Below are 22,336 nucleotides of genomic sequence, written 5' to 3'. Positions count from 1 at the left end.
TTCTGTTGCTTTTATGGAATTCTATAATTTCATACATGTTTAATTCAATGTCTTTTAAAGCATTAAGAAATCAACTTAAAAAACCCACAGTTGAAAAACACTTAGCTCTTAAAATAAATAGTTGTGGATTGTAGGATTTAGGCATTGAGACTGAAATTCTTGAACTTGCACTTAAAAGTAGTCAATGTAAGGTGAATGGTAAGAGTGTAAGATGTATGAGGTTGAGTTCACTACCCGCTGGCTGACTTCAGCTTCTCTCCACAGGCAGGTTTTTTTGCAGATAAACAGGTTTTTATAGCATTCTGAGAAATATACAAATGAGCTCTTGACAAAAGTTTCAAGAAAATATATTTATTTGATTTTAGCAGAGGAAGAGAACATAAATATAACAATTTCTCATACCCTTTTTTACAAGATATTTTTATGTTCAAATATCAGTTCTGTTACAAATGTCAACTAGTACTTCAAATTTTTAAAGACCACATTCACTGAAAAATGCAGGAACTCTTAATGTTAAAAACAGAGTAAAAGAGTGCAAATGTTTTATTTCCTGTGAGTGGTGCTAAGTGTTCAAGTACTTTAGAACAGTGCAAGATACGTATTAAATAGATCAGCAACACTGCAAGCATCCAATGAGTACGCATAACTATTACAGTAAGGGAACAATACAGATTGTAATTTTTTCTGGTACAACCTTGACTTCTGTCTGAAATAATAAACTTCTCCAAATTTCTACAATTATGACAATACAAGCTTTTTACAAATCCCACACTTGAGTCCTCAGCACAAGCAAAATGGATCTAAACTTGAACCTCCTCAAAACCAGACAACTACCAGGCCAGCACAATTCTCATTGACATGTTTATACGTGCCTTTGAAGTGCAACTGATACTTTCTCATCAGAAGCAGATGCAATTCCACTGAGATTTTTATCTCCATAATCTGGAATTGGGACAGCAATCCCTTAGAATCTGTAGGACCATAGCTGTGCTCTGAATCCCATCAGGTTTCATTAATTTTCTGTGTACCATCTATTCAAACCAGTTTTCTTTCAGTAAAAAACGTACGGTATCATCAAATCCATTTTGGTACAATGATTCCATTTTCTCCTGGCTTGGTGGGAACAAAGCTTGATTAAGTCTTACTAGGTTGGCCAGAGACAGCTGCAACAGACCAAGGAGCTATAAGTTAGTTTATAAAAGCAATTTATCTAGACTTGACTGCTCTGTAATGTGTTTCACATAGCATATGTAAAACAAAAGACCAGCATGGCTATCTCTACACTAGTAAGTTAACCATGTCCAGGTTACTGCTGAGCACCAAGACAAACTGACACAAATGGTCTACATATACACTATTAAACTCATAGCCTCTAAGACAGACTGCCTGCTGGTAGAACTGCCCAAAGTTTCTGAAACATGTTAAGTTATCACATACTCCCAGAACTGTCTGGCAGAGTGGCAGCTGGTACATGCTGATCAACTTGTGCAAGAAAATATTTTGACAGCTTACTAGTGCAAACAACTGCATTCTTGGGAACATTCCCAGGCAATGTTCAACGTGCAAATATAACAAATTGAGAATTACTCAGCATTGCAATAGGTCACCTTGATGGTGGAAAAATATTTCAGAACTGCATTCTTGAATAAATATATTATTAAATTGTTTACAACAAAATTAAAAACATTATTAGATTTAATCAAATTCTGAGCACTATTTACATTATTACCATTAGCCACATTTTTATACATGATTTTTAAAAACAGTATCAAAATAATCTTCATTATTTGAAGTAATTATTTAAATTCTGACAATAGATGTCAGAGGTCCAAAGAGACAGAAAACTATACATTCCAAGGCAGATTAAATTAATACAGCCATTTCCTAGATTATAAAATTGCTGAAAACCAGCACTTCTTAGTTCACATTTTTACAGCTTTAAAAGCTAAGAGTTCTTGAAATGGAATAGTTTAAAATATCACCTCAGATTCTAGAGAGGTCTGCACTTGCAGGACCCTAGAAGAAATGTAACTACAATCAACTTTCTATCTCTAAACTAATCACGAGCTCACTTTTCCTCCTCTAGATACACTAGATATTACATACAAGAAATATACAGTAAGCGATTGCATTTTTTTTTTCAATACATATGAAATCTATGACCTGATGCTTTATGATCATAGAATCACAGAATCATCAAGGCTGGAGAAGACCTTCAAGATAATCATGTCCAACTCTCTGCCCTAAACCTCCTAACCACTAAACCATCTCCTGATCATTAACTATAAACCTTAAAATCTCTCTATGAAGCATTATAAAGATTCAGAAATTGGTCCAATTAAGGAATACATTACTCAAAATAAGTAAACACTAAGAACTGGCTTAAAGAAACTTCAGAAAAAATTGTTTACTGCTTATCTTTATTTTTTATTTCTAATGGAGTTTCACTGACAACTAAGTCCACCGCTATTCAATATTTTATTTCATGTCAAAGGATACGATACTGTGGTTAAGGTTTGTGAGACAAAGCTTGCAAAGACAAATGTTAATGATGAAAAGGAGGCCATAAAAATCAGTTTTAGCCTGTATATAAATATAAAGAAATGTTCCTGTAACATCTAAAAAAATAACTTCTGGAAAAATGTCACGGTTAGATTTGTTAAAAAACTTTACACAAGGTCTCTTAAGTAATGTGGTGACAAGTTACTGTATACCATTTCAAACATACTACAAACTCCTATTTTAAATTCAGTTAGAGCAGCTAACTACAGCAAGTAGGGAGGGATATTCTGGATTTTCCCTCTCCTGATGTGTTCTACAGGAGTTTGGTGGTTGTTTGTTTTTTTTTCTATAAACACTCTACCTAGCCAAAGACAGCTGATACTTAAAGTAAGCCTAGATTATTTACATTTAATAGCCTGTGATAATTAGCTCAACTTTGTACTAGATTAATGCTTTTCAACCGTTCTGACAAAATTTATTCTTTTTTCCTTCTCTTGTGTTTAAGAAAATGTTTAGACTCCCTTTGCAAAACAGAAAAATGTTAAAACATAATTTGATACATATGCAGAACATAAACATGTAAACATAAACATAACCTTCACTGCTCCACTACCTTTCCTTCTTCTAAAGTCATTGAATAAACAAGCAACTCACCATTATATCTTGTTTTGAAAATTTAACATAAAGGTCCACACGTCCTTTATCTTGTGGACAGATGTCTAATCGACCGCAGAAAGGAGAAACTGTAACAGTTCTTCCAACAGGCAAGATAGGAAGGCCATTGGTGAGACCACCATCAACCCACTTCTATGGAAAAAAAAAACATTTTCAAAGTTACTTTGTTATATGTTCATAAATTAATACTTCATCCTTCCTGCCTCCTCCACTGCATCCTCAAGAAATCCTTCAAGTTTCCTTCTCAGAATACCATGAACAAGCTTGAGTATAAGGCATAAATATCAAGTAACTGACAATGAACACAAAGAGCATTTAATCAATGAGTGTTTGGCATAATATAAATGTGTGCAATAAATTTATCAAGCTATTGCTAAGGCTTGTTAGCTGATCTAATAACAAAATACTCTACACAGAGTTTTTCTTAACACATACATGAAAATATTAGGTTGTTAACATTACATGTGAACCATAACAGATAAAGTAAACTCTAAAACATTGATTTAAACTAGGAGCTAGACAATCTGTATGTGCAGGTAAATTGATGGCACAAGCTCAACCAAGTATGACTTCTCTCCCTCTTCCAGAGTCTCTTATCTTCCTACACACGTGACATGAGACAGCAATAGCTGGCAAGTGGAGAGTAAAGGTGGGAAGGGGCTCAACATCTATGGCACTTAAGAGACATCAAGTCTGCTACAGGAGTATAGGAAAGAATGAGGAAGAAAAAACAAAAGCAAATAATTTCTGGCAGAGCCACACATTTCTTGGTTCTAAAGGTAGCCTAGGTGCATAAGTTAAATTCCATCCCAGTGCAAGTAGGTACAACTGTGACATAATTCCAGTACATTTTATATGTTCACATTTTTTACACACGCACATGCATAAACCAAAACCCAGTCTACTGGCTAAGAGGCATTTAAGTGATATCATACATGAGGTCTGGTGACCAGATGCATCTCACTGAATTTTACACATCTACAGCCAAATTAGTCACTCTACACTTCCTTCTTCATTAAGGAAGAGAAAATGCTTGCAGCATAGAATTCACCTTATCCCAAAGTAAGCATTTGCATCCGATTTCAAGTTTTCTCACAGAATTACTGAAAATGCCACAGGAATTTAGTCACAAAATGAAAAAGTCTCCCACAAGACTTATGTTAGTGGGAAGCTGTTTATGACATCTACTTCCAGCTGTTGGTGACACACTAGCATTCAATGTAGTGACTGCTACGCAGGAAGCATTATGTCAGTTTACACTGTTCTTCAGAAGCCTGAGATTCTCTGAAGCCCATCACTTGGTTGTATAGATCACTCTCAGCTGTGTCCTTTACTCTCTGTTAAAGGCAAATAAATCTTCCTTTAACTCTTTCTCCCAATACCACATTTAAGTTCATGCAACCTAAAGACTTTTTGTCCCTTGCTCCTCATTCCACTGTCAACTCCTGCATCCGGCAATATTTAATTTAGTATTTTTACTCATGGATATATAGCAAGCACGATTTAGAGGGGCAGAGGAGAAGGTTCTTTGGCCCTGCATTCTGCCCTCTTCTTCACTTTCTACATAATTTGCCATTTCACACTTCTTTTCATGCTCCTGAGCTTAAAATATGTTACAAACATTCACATTCAGTTGTCTCCATGGCCCTTCTAACCCTATTATTTCATAATATGCTTTAGAGCTTTACCATTGACATTAGCTCTTGATGTCAGTCCCCACAATCCACTGCAGAATTCCTTCACTTTCCACAAAAATCACAGTTTTTAATGCTTAGAATTGAGATTGTTTTACCTTCGGAAAAGGAGACAAAAAAAATTCAAAACCATTGAAACTTAACTTTCAGACTTTTCATGCTCCATTACACCATTATTGCAACAACAATGCAGTAAATTTTAGTAAAGTTGCAACATACTTTAACATTCCTAACACCAAGGCTTTTTTTAATTGTGCCTACAAATAGTAATTTAGTATTGATTTATAGGCAATATTCCTTACATACTAAGTCGCTTTTTGTTGCAATTCCTACAGTAACAAGAACAGTGGAGCCCCTGTCTAAGCAAGTTAAGGACACCATAACAGACTACATTATTAATTTATTGCATAAATCTAGCTTAGTACTTTTCAAACTTAAAAGTTCTCCCACTTAAGAAAATACTGATTATTTTTTTTCTCCTCTCCTCTTACATAGCTCCAGTATTGATTTAAAACTCAAAACACTTACTAAGGAAAACGCAATGCTTTTTATTAAGCACTGTCTTTAGAAGATGCTGCTATTTTTGACTGACATGCCCTCTTATTTTATTTTCTTTTAAGCATTTAGAAGAAACTGCTTCTCAGTCAAAAAAATTTTGACTCTGCAGTCCCTCATGTTACATAGTTAAAATAAAACGTGGGTGCTGCAAATAAAGTAATGCTTCAGATTCTTTCAATTCCATTAACCAATTCTTGACAAATGCTTCTTAGGTGATGAGGCAAAATCCTTGTACCTTCTGAATTAGTTTCTTATTTATAAGCACAGTACAAGGACAGAGAATGTTATGAAATAATGTGTAATAAAAATCAAACCCAACAATAAAATTGAGGATGCAGGTTGGACCTAACAGAGTCTACCCATTTACCAGTAGATGGTTTTTACAAAGCTGTTCTGTGAGAATGACAGTGACACAAACTACAGCATCATTATCAGATACAGTCAACTCAATCATCTATGGATCTTTATCTGTCTTAAAGATTAACCTTGCCAGAGATTCAGAGGACACCAACTTCAAGAAAAGTAATTTCACATGGAGCAAGTTTGACTCGCTGTTACTGGACGTCTAGTCCAAGGGCACCGTAAATACACAATCCAGGTAAAAAGCTAGTTGAGGCCGTTAACAGACTATAAATTCTCAGATGTTATTTTACAGTTCCTTTTTCCTTCAGATTATTTTTAGGCTCATCAATTCAGAATAAAACATACTATGAACAGACTGGTGTTATGCATATGCTAACATGCAATTAAGCTTATTCACCCAAAAAGCCTCACCTCCAAGGACGCACACCACAGGTACGCTAGCTAATTCCACTGTGAGCCAAATGTTTCCCAAAAAGCAAGAAAACTAAGTTACAATGCTGGGAACAATTTACACTGGGGTTTACTCTCTGTAGTCTGTATGAACAGGCTAGCAAAAAGTCTGGCTATTTTCTGATACTATTCCAACAAAACTGCATCATACTCCAACTGTTCTACAGAGTATGCAAGGCCAGTAGACTCAATAAGCAAACAGAGTAAGCTCAAGTCCATGCTGCCACAGACCATAAAGCCTAAGGAATTTACTTGCTGGAACTACTGTAAATGTAGGCAGACAGAACTCAGGTCTGTTACAGTAAAGCTTCAGGAAACTTGGAATATGATGTTAATGTAACAGGTGGTCTCACAGAGCCAAGTCAATATCCAGTTCATCTGACTGACTTCAGTGCTTACTATGTCTGGATCATAAGGTTACATGCCATCTATGTGGCTCTACACTGTACGTTTAAAGGCTCTTATTACCCACCATGTACCCTCGTTATTCAGTATTCCAAACCATGAAAAGACTGATGCAATAGAGGTCCTAGTGGTTTTACTCTCACTCTGCTCTAAGTATTTAAAACTAAAGAATGGGAAGTCCCATGCATTCACAGGCAACACTTTTCTCAAAAAAAAAAAAAAAATTCCCCAAAACACAATGCATCGTTTTACAGAACATTAAAAAAGTCAGTGCAGACATGCAGAACTAATAATTCCAACAAATACCAATAAATAAAAGCAACCTTCTTCTCAGAAACTATTCTGAATCTCACTTTAGGAGAGTACTAAGCTTTGAGAATGACAACAAGCTCTTAAGTAACAGAAGAACTAGCTTCCGTGAAATGTGCATTGATTTCACTTCTGAATGCAAAACATAAAATTGGGCAGGAACATGAACTGCCCACTAAGACGCCACTGAAGATGTATTCGTAACTACTACAATACCCAGGCAAATCACAATAGCAGTGTTCAAATGGGTTTTAAAGTTTCGGACAAAACTTGGAGCCAATTTTTCAATATCTTAACTGAAAGAAGACCACAAGAACTTCAACCAAGACATTCATTTCCTTCCCTTTAAGTAATGGCAGAATGAACCTCAAACATCTGTGTATGCCCCTGAGCTGCACAAAAAAACATACAAAAACTCCAACCAACAAAACTTCCAGACCCTGGGAAGGTACAAGCAATTTCTACTTAAGCAGTCAGGCAATACCGATTTAAACCCTTCAAACTTCTTAGCCAAGATACATTGCTGTATACATAATTCTAAAGCTGACAAGCTTTCTGACATAACAAACTCCAGCTCCCTGTTGGTAGGGACAAATGCATACTGGTTTGTGGGATTTTTTTGACAGAGCAGCTGTGAGGATTATAGATGTTCTAAAGGCAGTAATTTGAGGATGAGGAAATAAAAAAGTACCACAGCATTTCTCAGAAAAAAGGCTATTTTTATGCTTCTAGTAACTACAAACAGACTAAACAGCCAAAATCCTACTTCAAATGTTAATATATTAATTTAAGAAAGACAAAAAAGTTCTTGAAATTGAGCCAAGTACAGGCAACTGCAAAAAGATTTTCTTATGGTAACCTGCACCTCTGAAAACTACATAGCTGTGTGCTAGGGGGAAAAAAACCAAACAAACAAAACTTTGTTCTTTAATGTTTGTCCAGAGGTAAGAGATTTGAAGGTTACCTGATAAGCATAAAGAACATGAGAACAACACATACATAAACATGCACATGGACTCCAGCAGTGTCCAATCTGCCCAGACCTCCCTTATCATTCCTTCCACTAAACTGAAAAGCAGAACAGCGGTCCTTTAAACTGCAAAAAAATACATTTTAGTTTTGGTAACACAGCTTGTTTTGATAAGTGTCTCTAACAGGAGAAGCTTCTTCTCCTGTAAATGTTAGACACTAACTTTAGAAAAGAGCTTCATGCTACAGAGATTTTGGTCTCAGCACCCACAATTTTGGAAACAGCACATGACCAAACTCTTGTCATCTTTCATGGTGTCTATCTACAGTATCAACAGGAACAATAACTATTCTACAAAATACTGCAATTCCCACCTACCCTTCCCCTAAGATAAAATAATTACACCACAAATGAAGAATACTCTTACTTTAAAAAAATAAAGTTGGTAGTTAGACTTAAAGAAAAATTACCTCTCCTTTATATTCCACGGGCTTAATCCCTGCATATACTGGTATAAAACTACTTGCCAGTAAGACCTAGAAGAAAGCAATAGAAAGAATAGACAAAACAAGTTAAGGAAAGGCAAAAGTAATTTTGAATCAATACTTACTTTCATACATATTTATCTACATTAAATAATATAGTAGTGACCAGTCAATGTGTTACTTTTACATAAAACCACTGTCATCTCAAAATTCTAGTGGTATGTCTATTCTAACTATTCAATAGGACTTATTTTTTGCCTTGACAACGAAAACTCCCAAAACAGAGTATTACACATTAACTCACTAATGTGATTCAAAAGAGGAGGAACACAGTCTTCCATAATGTGAAAAAAAGTATGATTTTTTCAGAAACCACATATGCACATGCTGAAAAAAGTCAATATAGAGTATTTTTCAAAGAAGCTGACCCAATCATTCTTCTGGTATATTAATATAGTGTTTACCCTTCTAATAAATCAGATTATCTACGAATTCAGAATTTCCAAACCACTATGAACAGCCTGAAAACTCACATGCATACCTTCATCAGTATCAATACTTTGCATTTATTACACCTGAGCATTAAAAAATTACTACTTGTCCTATTGTAAGCCTACATGGCTGCCTACAGTAGTTCTCAATTTCTTCTTATTTTTTTTGACCAGAACACCTCTTCCGTCACATATAGATGTGCATAAACTTCTATATATCCACTCACAGCAAAATCTATGACTGTATGTATCTCTACACCTATGTATCCTCTAATATATATATATACACAAATATATATGCAATTAGTATCCAGCATTTCAAAGAGAAAGGGTAGATGTATTAATGAAGTGCAATATGTTCAGAAATTCTCTTATCGCTGAATATGAAGAACATGCATCTGTGTGTTTGCATGGCAGCATGTGAGACAAATCTGGGAAACTGAGTCAGGTTACAGACTGGAGTATATACTGTGTGAAAGCTGATCAGATGCAAGAAAACCCACAACCTATGGAAATTATGTAAGAAACTGCATGAGCTTTTTTGTTGGAACTGCTTTTATTTTTACAACAAAATAAGCTACTTTCAGTATTAAACACCTCTCCACTCCTAACAATTTTTAATTGAGGCTCTATACGTAAGCTCTAATTTTCACTTCAAGAACTTGTTTTGCCCATTTCTCTTCCTTGTGATCTAAAGCACCAGAACTTTGTCTGAGCTCAGATAAAAAGGCTTTCTCTTCTTACTTTCCAAATGTGAAATTGTACCTATTTTTCTACCAGGCCTCTCCCTCACAGAAGCTAAAGATAAGGTCTTCCTTGAACTTACTCCTCTCCAGATTTTTAGAAGTGAAATTGTACAGTGTTCCCAAGTCCCCAGCATCAGCTTCTTCCCTTACACAATCCCTTTTCTCCTTCAACTCCTTTTAAATAACTTTGGTCCTTCTAAACTAAGAAAACTGGGGGTAAGAGGTTTACTGAGGTAAGAGTCAAAACCAGGTCATCCCTGCCAAGTCCGAATTCTTTTCAAGAAACCTGAATAAAGCAGTTGGTTCTCCTTAAAAAGTCACTTAGACCTCAAGAGTGATGTGAGAAAGGACAAGTTTGAAGACCTAACACTTTTAGTATTTCCCTAACACTAAGAGACCAGTGTGGACTCCTGTTGACTGCTCTCACCTTTCCAAGCTAAATACAACAGTGTCCTGTCCCCTGCTCCCTCACAAACATACAAATCAGACCTCATCTCCAATTTAAGAAGTACAAGTCTCAGAACATTGACACAGGATGAAAGTCTTGACATTTGTAAAGACTATTTCAAAAGTGGGAGATCATTAACTGATTTTCCACGTCCACTACGAATGAAGAAAGAGCTCAAAATTGTAACACATACTCAGTTTAGCCATTGTGAAAAACTTTGAAACCATAGGCTTCTTAAGCATTCAGACCAATTGCATATGGGAAGCTGAAGAAGCAGTGGGTACAAAAGTTTTGCTGTTATAAAACACCATCTGTCCAGCAGCACCTTTATTCATGCCTTGGATAGAGTTGATCATGTCTGGGAGAGGTGTAATGCAATCATATAACCTTATCTGTGCTACCAAGGCAGCCACCAACATTTAGACTGTTCTATAAATGATACATGCATAGCTGAAGATGTGCACAAAAACACATACTACAAGATGCTCTGAAAGAACAGATAATATGAATGTATTCCAATTTTATTACTATTATTTCTACCCATTCCACCGCTAGCATATGGAGCAAATGAGTAGAACAGAAACAGTTCAATGAAAGAACTATTGACAAAATACTAATTTTATCTATATCTATATCTATCTCCAAGGTCATCTTCAGCTCCTAATTGTTTTCATGTTAGAAGATTTCACTGCAAAAAAACTATACACCTATAGAATAATAATCTCCATGCATGTCACCACTGGCTACCATAGCTAGAATTAACAATGCACAATTTGAGATAAACTTTTTGCATAATTATCTTTGCATTGAATTTTGAGAACAGATTCACTTCATAGAATATAACATGGTCAAGATTTTTTAAAAAATTCTTCAAATTTCCAACGAATACTTTCAGATTTTGTTAATAACTGTGATTTTTTTTTTTTAAGTGTTAATTATAGCAAAGCTCTTATTGAAGTATCCACAATTACAGGAAAAGAGGGAATTTCCTCCTTTATTCTGCTGTCTCTTATTATGTCATCCACTAAGGTATAAACAATTACTCAAAAGAACAATTCATAGAATCATAGAATGGTTTGGGTGGGAAGACCACCTAGTTCCAACACCACTGCACGGGCAGAGACACCTCCCACTAGGATCAGGTGGCTCAGAGCCCCAGTCAATTTGCCCTTGAACACTTCCAGGAAGATTATCTCCAGAGGTCCCTTCCAACCTCTACCATTTTGTAATTCTGTAATGGGGTTTCCACAACTTCCCTGGGCAACTTGTTCCAATGTCTTACTACCCTCATAGAGAAGAATTTCCCCTAATGTCTAATCTAAATCTTCAAGTTTTAAGCCATTAACATTTGCTTTACATGCACCTGGAATTATTCCTATCATTTCATATCAGCTTATGTATGCAATCCTCATCTAAAGTTAAAAAATTGGCATTTAAAAGAAGAGAAGGGCAGTAAAATATATCTTTCAGTGACAGTTAAAATACAGTTTACACACAGTTACTCACTAGAACAAAAAACTTTTCTAAAAGGCAGGGACTTCCTTTACTTTCTTTTGTGATGTTACATAATATAAATGTTATCAGTGAAGTAAGAAATGCAAAAAGACTCACGGAATTATTTCAACATTTGGAAATTTTATTCTCATCTACTGTAACCATTAGTTGCCTTGTTAGTCTTTAAACTTTGCCTACAAGGTAGTACTTTTAAAACAGATTTAGGAAACACACACATGCAAAGTAGATTTTAGCAAAATTTGTGAAAGAGAAGGATAAAATTCTGCTTCCATTGCTTATGTTATGGTTGTAGCACCACAAATAGTGTGATCATTTGAGTACAACAGTGATTTACTGTATAGGTAACAACATCCTCCTAAGCCTTAAAGAAACTCAAATATTTTTATTTAAAGCAGCAATATTCAACTTCATTACCTTAATGAGGTCCTCCCTGGAGGCAAAACTTGAAACCAAGTGATTTTCCCCATTTTTGGTGTTAGTGACTGACACATAGAGACGGTTCTCAGCTATCTCATGAGCATTAGAAGGAAGAATAGATTCTATGCCTTCCCTAGAGTAAAGAAAATGCTAAACATTATTCACCATCAATATTTAAAAACCCTGCAAATATCTTAGGAGTGAAAAAAAGAGCAGAGTGTGCCACAGTATAGAAAAAAATATGCACACTCTTCATTTTCATTGAAAGAGCTTAGAACAAAGTGTTCTTATAGATGCATTAAGATAGGTACCTAAGTGTTTTCATAAAATCATAGCCAGGCGTTACAGCACCAAAGTCCAATTTTCTAACTTCTTCTGCAAATCCATAGGCAAACTGCTTACATTTCTGCAAATTAAAAAAAACCCACAATTAAGGATGTTTTAGTTACGGGAAGTATGTACAACTGTGGTATCTAAAACATACTAACAGCTAAAATTTTAATCAAGGAAGAGCTATAAGGTCTTTGCCATTGCCAGTTCCAAGCCAAATCAAATACATAAACCTAATAATATGCATCAAGTCTTGAATTTATTCTACATTAGGGACTCAGGCTTTTTCTGTAGTCAATCAGCTGGAAAGAGGCATGACACCTTTCTCTCCAAAGAGAGAAGAAACACACAAGCCCTACACCAAAGCACCTTTGAAATATTATCTTTGTATCTAAAATGCTTTAATAAAGTGACAGGGAACTAAGAGAACAGGAAGCTGGATGATTGCAAACCTAGGTGAATGACAGAAAACTACTTTTCATATTACAAGTACTAAGAATAGACCATATAATTCTTGCTGCCAAAAGGGACAATTCTTATAGCAATGCAGTTGATAATTTTAGTGTTAGAAGCTTTAAACAATATATCCAAATAGTGAGTGAGGACATGTTTAGAAATTATAACTACTTGTCTTAACTAAACTTTACATCAAACATAATCGAAGTACTTTTGAAATAAACACTTATCTAAAACTCTATAAGCCTCCCTCTAGAATTTTCATTAGTGACAAAAATCCAAGATACAACTGAAAAATATTTGCAAACTGTCATATTAGAACAGCAAAAGTCAAAACAAGAAATCCTCAGTATTATTCTCTACAAGATAAGGCAAAGTCGTATTAGAGCTTTTACACTATGAGAAAGTCTTAATTAAAGTTTGCCTAACACAGCCATCTCTGGGGAATGGGGAAAAAAAAAATAAACTACCTGATTTAAGAGCTACATGAGTGGATATAAAATATTTCAAGTTAGGAAGGTAATAATATAATTATCCTGATATTAAAACTCTTAATTCTATACAATACAAAACACTGCCTTTAATTAAATTATATGAGAATTTATACAGGCTTAGTTTCCAAAAGCATAAAAAATAAAAAGATCTTTCTAGGTAAAAATATTAGAAGAGATTTTTAGACCAGACTGAGAACAAATGCTCTTATCCAAAGCCTAGAATAACTGAAAAATTTCCTTGGGCTAAGAAAAGGCAAGCTGCTGTGCTCACCATGCATTGAAGTCTGAGGTATGCATTATACCAGATACACTTGAAAACAAGTCAGAGGCTATGGATAAAGAGTAGCAGAATAACATTCCAAACAGAATGCAAATAAGGTTCTCTTCACAACAGAGTGGAACTTGCCTAAAACCAAATCTCATCAAGAATGCACCTGAGGGGTGGTGGGGTAGAAAGAGACCAAGGAAGAACTTACTGCTGAAAACAACAGGAGTATAGCTAACTGCAAGCTAACTTCATACCACTGCAGAAATAAACAACAAACAGACAGAAGGATCAGTGGCAAAGACTGGTGTATGGGCTGGGACTCTCCTTTGAATCAAATGCAGTGAGTTTTAACAGGCAAAAAGCCCAGAGGAAGATACTGATGCTTAGAGGACTGAAGCCTAAGTGTTCTTAGAATAAAATTTAACAGCTTTCCCCTTCCCCCAGTAATGCTGTTTGTTATATTTCAATATTAAAGAAATACTAATATTTCAGCAAGGTCTAATGTGTCATATATATTATGGCAAAGTTACTAGAGGCACTTCAGGAGGGCAAAGCAGCCTTAACCTAAGAGGAAAAAAAAAGAAAAGCTAAAGCCCTCCCACAAAAACCTGTAATAGGGTAGTCATTTGAGTATCACTTCGCTGTCTCTACATGACACTATATCTTTGTTAAGAAACAGGTGGCATCTCTGGAGAAAAAAAATCCAAACACACGTGTATGCAGCATGTCAGAACTGAATGTTGTGAGGGTTAATTCTCCTCGGTACACAGTGGAGCTACTGCTGTTACATCATGAACTGTACTGAGTCAAAAGAAGGGGTACAAGCCACTTCTTGTGCTAAAGGAGCACAGACAGCAAGGAAAGAATCTGAGCTGGCATGTGGTGTTCTTCCACTTTATGGAGATACAATTCAACTACCATTTTCATCTTCTTTTGCAAAAAAAGATAAAAGGATAAAAGGACAAAAGTGTGATGCTACACGTTTAGCAAAGCCCACCTCTAGCCAAGAAAACAATTATTAACTTTGTAATGTACAGGGATTAAGTGCATATACATTTTGGTATATAAAGTAGATTCACACACATTATATTTATAGTTACATTGCTTAAAGCATAAAGGTCGTCTGACTGCTGTCACAAACATTTCTGCTCACGAGTCACAGACTTTGCTAATGAAAACATGTACAGGAGTCCTGATGCTTTACAAGAAGCAAGAATACAAGAACCAACATATTTTTTAAAACTTAACAGCAGAGGATTATATAAAAAATAACCTTCTCAAACGATCATGTCCTGTACCTGAGAGTTTATAAATTTACCTCTATATTTTCTGGTACTGCTAATAAGACAGTAGCAGCCAGCGATCCCGCAGAAGCTCCCGCAAAAGCTTTCACAACTTTCAGTAACTTCTTACCATGCCTGCAAAAAGCAGCTGCTGCCCCCAAGTGGTAAATACCCAGAAACCCACATGCTGCAAATGACAGATTGATATGTTTCATTTTTGCTGTGGAAAAAAAGTTTCACAATCAGAAAAAGGATCAGTTAATTTTATCTTATAACATACATCTGTTATTTTTGGCACAGAACACATAATATCCTATATTTATATAAAACCCAGCAGTTTACTTAAGAGCAGTAATAACTTTTGATTACCAAACACATTAAACAAGTAGCAGTTAATTTAGCATTCCCAAAACTGAAAACAACTCTAAAATACTCCTTTGCACAAATCCCTTTTTCTAATCAAGTAATACATGTGTATATATATACACACACAACTTAACTGCACATTTTTACATAATTTGTCAAAGAAATACAAAATAAAAGTAGCTACTCAACAGTGATAAAAGCATGCTGTTATCCACCTAGAGTAAAAATCTAATTAGTTACAAAACTGCTGGCTACTGTGTCATCATACTCCCCTTACACACATACAACCTTGAACCTGGGTCTAATCATCTAAGAAAGAAATATTTTCCTTCTCCTTTGGAGCTCATTTTCTTGCTAGTATTAATCATTAACAGGCAAATTATCATTTAATGTAATTTCTTATTTAGAAAAGCACACAACATATTATTGCTACTAATAAAATAAGGATTAAAAAAACCCACCAAAGTAAAATACAAGCATGAAATGTATTAAAAAATGCATGTACTCCAAAGGTATCAAGGATAGAATTTAAATCTAACAAAAAGCACAAAAAGCAACCATAAGTTTAGATACTCAGAAGTGGTTTATTAAAAAAAAAAACAAACAACAAAGGCTGTGCATTTTATTAGGTCTTCTGTTTCTGCAGATAACTACAATTACGAGCAAGCTATTCCACAGACTGTATTGTACATATTTAAAAGATAATGTAGATTACCTTAGTATTGAATTAAAAATAAACCCCTACTATATTTGGTATGCATCACTGAATGGGACTAAAAAATAAAAATCAGTATACTCAAGACTATACTTTATTTTTTTGTTTGTTTATAATGAGATAACTGATGAGAAGTTTCTTTTGAAAGTCATCTACCAGACACTGGTGTCAGTTCTGATGAAGAGAGGCAAACATGTACAGTGATAGATTTTGGCTTAAGTTGTCTCTTCAGCTCAGAAATGGGAAGAGCCGGAAAGATGAGGACAAGAAACAGCTTTCGAAACCACTAGATAAGAAGAAATACTAAACTCAACTGCTTTACACAGAACATGATTAAAATCAGACCACGACTGGATCTACCTAGGTTTCCTGAAACAAACAAACAAAATAATAAAAGAGAGAGAGTACGCATCTCATCGTTCCAGGACATACTGTTTGGTGCATCAGTCATTCTGCTAAAACACTGCACTATAATAAGGTAGTTTATCAACTGGATAAATGTTCCCTTTATACTGGAAATGCTTGCATATACACTTGTAAATACAAATACCAGTTACTTATATCTAACATATTTGTACTGCTAGAAAGGATTCTAGGTTGGCTCTTGCTGTGACCATGAGAGAGAAAGGCATTTGCAATGAAGCAAATGACAAATCATGATACTAGTTTTAAAAAGAAAATATCTTTTTATGTAAAGAAAAATCATTGCACTGCATAGAAGACGAAAAAAGTTAACTTGAGATTTTATTGGAAAACACTACACACAATTCTACTTCAAAGATTTTTTTGGGACTGTGGAAAAAAACTAAAATATATTTTGAAATATGGTGCATGATGTGCTTCCTTTCAGCCTAGTTAAGATTTTCAGTAGCTTAACCCATTTCTGCAGCTGTTTCCACACATTCTGCAAATTAGGAAGAAAGCTGCTTGTGCATCACAGGCAACTCTGGCAAAATGGTGAAGCTGGTTAAAGCAATCACATTAGTAAGTAGGAAGAAAAACAAGCATGGAAGAATTAACTCGCATTTTTGTCCAAAATAGATTTCAGGCTCAAGAAGTAAGCACCACATCTATGTAGTTGATTGGTCAGAAAATAAAAAAGCAAAGTAAGAGTTCACAAATCCCAAGAATTACCCCTAAGGGACCTATGAAACATGTAAGTGTAAGGTAATAAGCCTATTTAAATAATTAAAAAAAAAAAAAATGATGCTTACGTGCATGCATACATACATCTTCTAAGCCTACTACAAGGCTCCTCTACAAAACCTAAAGGTACCTCCCTGCTGGAAATACATCAAACAGGGTTGCTCATGGTTTTATCCAGTTGTTAATGGAAAAATCACATCATGTTTAGCTCCTAGAGAGATAGCTAGCACCTGTTGCTCATTGAAATATTCAGGTCTTCTCTCTTTTGTTCAGCATATTAAAATCAATAGTATTGCAAATAATCAGCATTATAGAGGAAAAAAAAAACACAACAGAACATTAACATCTTTATTCAGCACTATGCATCTACCTGTGGGGAGGTTCTGTATATTGAAGGCCTCTTAAAAAAAATCTGTAACAAAGCACTTAACCTACAAAATATATCTAGATGAAAGAATCATGACCCTAAAAGGAACTCTCTGCTTGACAGATGCAGTTAAGCAACATTTTTTCACCTTGCAAAGGGATGCGAGTAAGGAGAAAAAAAACAGGATTCACTGAAGTCCCATACAAACAGAAAAACAAAAAACAGGAACCCAAGATACTCACTTTTATAATACAAGCTCTCTCATTTCTTTTGATTCTTGCAACTATGTCACGGCAATAGTTTATTTGCAAGTTAGAATGGTGTATTTCAGAGACAACCTTATTCAAAAATGTCTTTTGCTTTTATAATCTGGTAGATCACTGCTCTTCTGTTCAAAAAGAACAGTAGGGTTATAATAACTCCCAAGAGGACAGAGAAAATTAAGTCTGCAATATGACTATTCCCTGCCAGTTTCTTACAGAGTACCAGAAATAGGAGAACAGTCACCTCTGGTCATAGACCATTTTTTCAGTTGCCTGAGCGAACAGCTGAAATCTTGTTAAGAAATGCTATGAAACACCTGTCTCAACAAGACTTCAGAACAAATATTCTTATATGGTTTAACGTAAGTTTTGACCCTTAAGGATAGTATCTATTAACTCAAAGTTATTATACTGGCATGTGTTAACAAAAAGCTTCAATGAAACATAAAAGACAAGTCCACTTCAACTGGACAGTGCACACATAGAGATGTGATGTAAACAGGACACAGCTAATGCTTTTGCCCCTGTTCTTCAGAAAGGTTAAATCTCACACAATTGGCAAATTTCAAAATACAAGTATTTTAACTGGCTAAAGGGATAGGTGTGCTTCTGTTGTCTATAAAACAACAAGCAGAAGCATAAGAGAAGGTAAGTACAGGAAAAAACTACAAGGACACTTGGGCTGTTCAATCCCATTACGTTACAGGTAACAGAGAAGCATTCAGGAATACACATAAACCTAAGAGGTCTATTTGAAATATTCTCACATATGTGGAAAAACAAAAATTCACTGATGTTTAAAAATATATAGGGGGAGAGGCAGTGGGGCATCTGTTTACTCAGCAGTATCTCATCCATTTGTAACGCAAACCTACAGGAGGATGTATGTAAGGAGACAAGCCTGTGCAACAGAATTATGTTACAGTACAATATAGCTTTTTAAGTTGTCATGCTCAAGAAACAGCACAGCAGTTTCTCATTCTGCTGTTCCCTGAGGAATTATATAAAGTGTATGAGCCCAGGGTCTTAACCAGTCATAACTACCTCCCTGTCATCCCATTCGTAAACAAAAGCTGAAAATGCCCAAGCAACTGACTAAAAAAAGTTTATATATATATATATATATATATATAATGTGAATGACCAAGCACCCTGAAGCACAGGAACTAAAATGTATGATGCATAACAGCACGTTTGAGCATTACTTATTAGCTAGGAATGACAAAACAAAGTTAAGGAAAGAACTGTTCATGCAGGTAGCATTGCTAAAATAATTGTATATGCTAATTTACCTGAATCAGAAAACACCACTCACTCAGGAATGTTTGGGTTTTATATTTATAACAGAAAACCCAAAGTGTTCACTATCCTTACACACCATTCACAGCCTTGAGTGAATATTCAAGAAATTGATTCTCCCTGTCAAAAACAGACTCACATAAATCAATAACTCATCCAAGAGACTGTACTCAAGAGTCACTCCAGTTGCTAGGAAGAGAATAGGAAAACTAAGCTCTGTGTCTATCCAGTCACATGGAATAAACATTGTAAGAGCTTGATGAAATTAAATACATGAAAATAATATTAACAATAACAAAAAATCAGTACACAATCCAATCAGCCATTAAGTCACTTTGGAAACCTCTAAGAGTCTTCACAAACTACAAAATTGTGTATAATTGCCATGAAATTAAACACAACACGTGATACGAACTTTCAAATTAGAGTTCAGACCATCTTGATCATTAATACAAGACATCTAGATAGGACAGGAAAGGTTGACTTCTTAAGAAGAGAGGAGTAAAAGGTTCAATACCTTCTAATGAATGCTGGTTTCCATCACATAATGCCCTCGAACTTTTTCCAGCAGCTATTTTAGTTTCCTCTGCAATAGTAGCCATCCTTGTATCTACTACTGTTCCTTTATCATTTACGCTGGAAACCTACAATCATACAGTCAAATATTACTATTTAGAAGAAAAACAGATATAAGATTAACATTATTTATCCTTAAACAGATTAATGAAGTCAACTAAAACAGCTGTAAACCCATCTAGATTAATGTCTCAATTGCTCAGCCCCCACTAAGCTAATTGAAATCACAATGTTCTAGTACTTATGAAGTACATACAGCGATTAATATTTTAAAGATTAAGTTAATCAGACATCTAGAAAAGCACTGTCATTTGGAACTGTCACTGTCCAAGATTAGTCTTAATTTTGTGTTCTTTCCCACTATTTTTATTTATACCCACTTTTTTTTTTTTTTAAATCAAACTCTGATGTTTTTATCCTCCCTTACCAAATCAGTATAAACTTTTTTTGCCTTTTTTGTTCAATATTGCATGAATAAAACATTTGGCAAAGAACTCTGGTCCTATTCTTCACTAAATGGCTGTCACTCTAACTAATAAGCCTGTCAGTTATTATGAAGAAATTATATTGTCACTGTATTGATGCCTATCACTTATACCTAGAGCACCACAAAAATACTTACCCGGAATTCAGCTCTGTCGCGTGGCGCTCTTATGGTGCAACAGTTTAAAACGCCAATCCTGAACTGCTGAGTTTTTTGTAACATCCGAAGCAACAGTATTTGAGCACTACAAGCACTTTTAGCTGCCCACATTTTCTTAGAAGTGACCTCTGGATCCAAATGATGTGGTAATCAAACTGATAACTCTCAGATGTTTTACCATGGAGTTACAAAGAAAGTATCAACAGATGAGACTGGACATCATAGACGTAGTAACACAGCAGTAACGGCCTCTCTTCTAAACATACCTGTGTAAAAACATACAGGGAAAAAAAAAAAGGGGAAAAAAAAAAGTAGGTGAAAGGTTGTTGCACATCCAGGTCCTGACCCTCTTCACAACGCTCTCCCACTTAGCTTTCGAGGGTCTCAACCTAAACCACAGATGTGTTAACAGCTGCTTCACTTGACAATTAACAGTTCTGGGCAGAACTTCTGGACAGTCACTATTCTCTCTCTCCCGCGCGAGAGAGAATAATGCATCTGGCATTATGCTCTTCACCACCAACCATAAAGTCAATTGTTAATTTCAGAAACAGGGAGGACTGAAATTGTTAGTAAGGTAAAGAACAAGCCATCTGTCTCATTTAATTAACAACATGCTTACACAGTTCCTTCTACCTCTGCTAAAAAATGTTTAAGGAATGTTCCAACTACCTCAAACCAACAGAAAAACTCAGTACCTGCATGCTGGCTGGAACAAGGAAATCTCGTAATCTTATATGTTACAAGGACATTGTAGGAGTGACTTACAAATCAAATGTAAATCCGGTTTACACCCAGCAAGACTTCGACCACAAAGAATAACACGCGGAAATGCACTTGTTCACGTGAAAAACAAAGCGAGTTATTGCCCTACCAATGTAAACAAATCCGCCGCTACGCCGTGTAGGCGAGGCCACAAGAACTTTACTATCAACTTCACGTTTAATCCCCCAAAAAGTAAGTGGGCTCCACGTTTTCTGCTCCATCTTGTGTCCCATGAGACCTACAACGCAATTTGATGCTTCCTCCCTCCACTTTTGCTCAGCTGGCAACTGATACAAACAGGAAAAAAAGAGCTGAAACTCTGTTGACACATGCAGGAGATGAAGCGACAACAGAAGCTCCTGCTTCAGACTCTCCCAGGGGTCTAGGGCGGCCTTACCCAAGGCAGGGGCAGCGCCCTACCCCTCTCGGCATCCGGGCGGGTCCCGCCGCGGCCCCGCCGCGGCCCCACCGCTCCCCTTAGCGGCAGCGGGCACCACTCAGGCCCGAAGCAGCAGAGGCCCCCCGGCCCGGCCCCACCCCGAGGCACCAGGAGCCCCGCTCCCCGCCCCCGGGACGGCAGCACACCCCCCGCCCAGGTTCCCTGCCGCGCTACCTGCCCGGCGGCGCGGCCTCCGTGCGGGGCGCGGCGCCCGCGGAGCCTTTGGGGGGGCCGGGCGGTGACCCCTCCCCCGCGACGCTGCCCCGACGCGCCTGCGCAGGCCGGGGCGCCGTGTGTCGCCGGGGGCGCGGGCGGCCCGGGAGCGGTTGAGGGGGCGGGGAGAGGCGGTGCGGGGGGAACGCAGGGGCGGCCGCAGCGCCGGGAGGAGCTTTGCCCGGGGCCCCCGAAGGGAAGGTCGGCGCGGGGTGTGGCGGTGTCGCTCCTCCTTCGCTCCGGGCCGAGCGGTGCCGGCTGCGGCGGTGCCTGCCTGCCCGGGCTGGCCTCGCCTCGCCGCTGCCTCCGCAGGCCTCCCGAGAGGAGGCTTTCCGCCCGCCTCACGCCGTCCCGCTGTCGTCTGTCACAGTCACCGGGAGGCGTGGTGAGGCTGTCCCCACGCTCCCCCCAGCGCCGCCCTGGCGCGGGTCGGAAGGGAGAGGAGCCCCCCAGCACAGCCGGCTGCGAGCAGGGCCCTCCTGCTGCTGGAGGGGGCTGATCTCAAGGCGGCAATTTCCCTATTATTTCGCGCGTGTGTGTGTTTGTGTTTTGATGAGTCATAGAATCGGTTTGTTTGGAAAAGGCCTTTTAAGAACGTTGAGTCCAACCATTAACCTAATTCCACCGGGTCCGGCCCACTCGCCCCCTGGCAGAGGAACACCAGAAGTCATAGAATCGGTTTGCT

The 22,336-nt window shown here is 37.1% G+C and overlaps 1 protein-coding gene across 5 annotated transcripts; it reads right to left on the bottom strand.

The window, feature by feature from the left end:
- Positions 1–335: 335 nt before the first annotated feature.
- PNPLA4 (patatin like phospholipase domain containing 4) lies at positions 336–21,744 on the bottom strand. 5 transcript variants are annotated; one of them, XM_051608205.1, is made up of 9 exons: positions 21,613–21,744; positions 20,214–20,500; positions 19,533–19,659; positions 14,895–15,079; positions 12,340–12,434; positions 12,026–12,161; positions 8,397–8,462; positions 3,157–3,309; positions 336–1,163 (listed from the first exon to the last, which is right to left on the bottom strand). In XM_051608205.1, exons 2-9 carry the CDS (start codon positions 20,343–20,345, stop codon positions 1,032–1,034), a joined length of 1,026 nt encoding a protein of 341 aa, XP_051464165.1. In that variant the 5' UTR covers positions 20,346–20,500; positions 21,613–21,744; the 3' UTR covers positions 336–1,031. The 5 variants fall into 5 exon arrangements, with proteins under 5 accessions (XP_051464165.1, XP_051464167.1, XP_051464166.1 ...); XM_051608207.1 differs by lacking the exon at positions 21,613–21,744 and adding an exon at positions 21,397–21,414; XM_051608206.1 differs by lacking the exon at positions 21,613–21,744 and adding an exon at positions 21,109–21,291.
- Between the last annotated feature and the right edge of the window lie 592 nt (positions 21,745–22,336).

This window comes from Apus apus, chromosome 1, assembly GCF_020740795.1.
Source record: "Apus apus isolate bApuApu2 chromosome 1, bApuApu2.pri.cur, whole genome shotgun sequence".
NCBI lineage: Eukaryota > Metazoa > Chordata > Aves > Apodiformes > Apodidae > Apus > Apus apus.
Note: the sequence above shows the minus strand (reverse complement) of the source record. Positions and strands in the feature narration are given on the sequence as shown.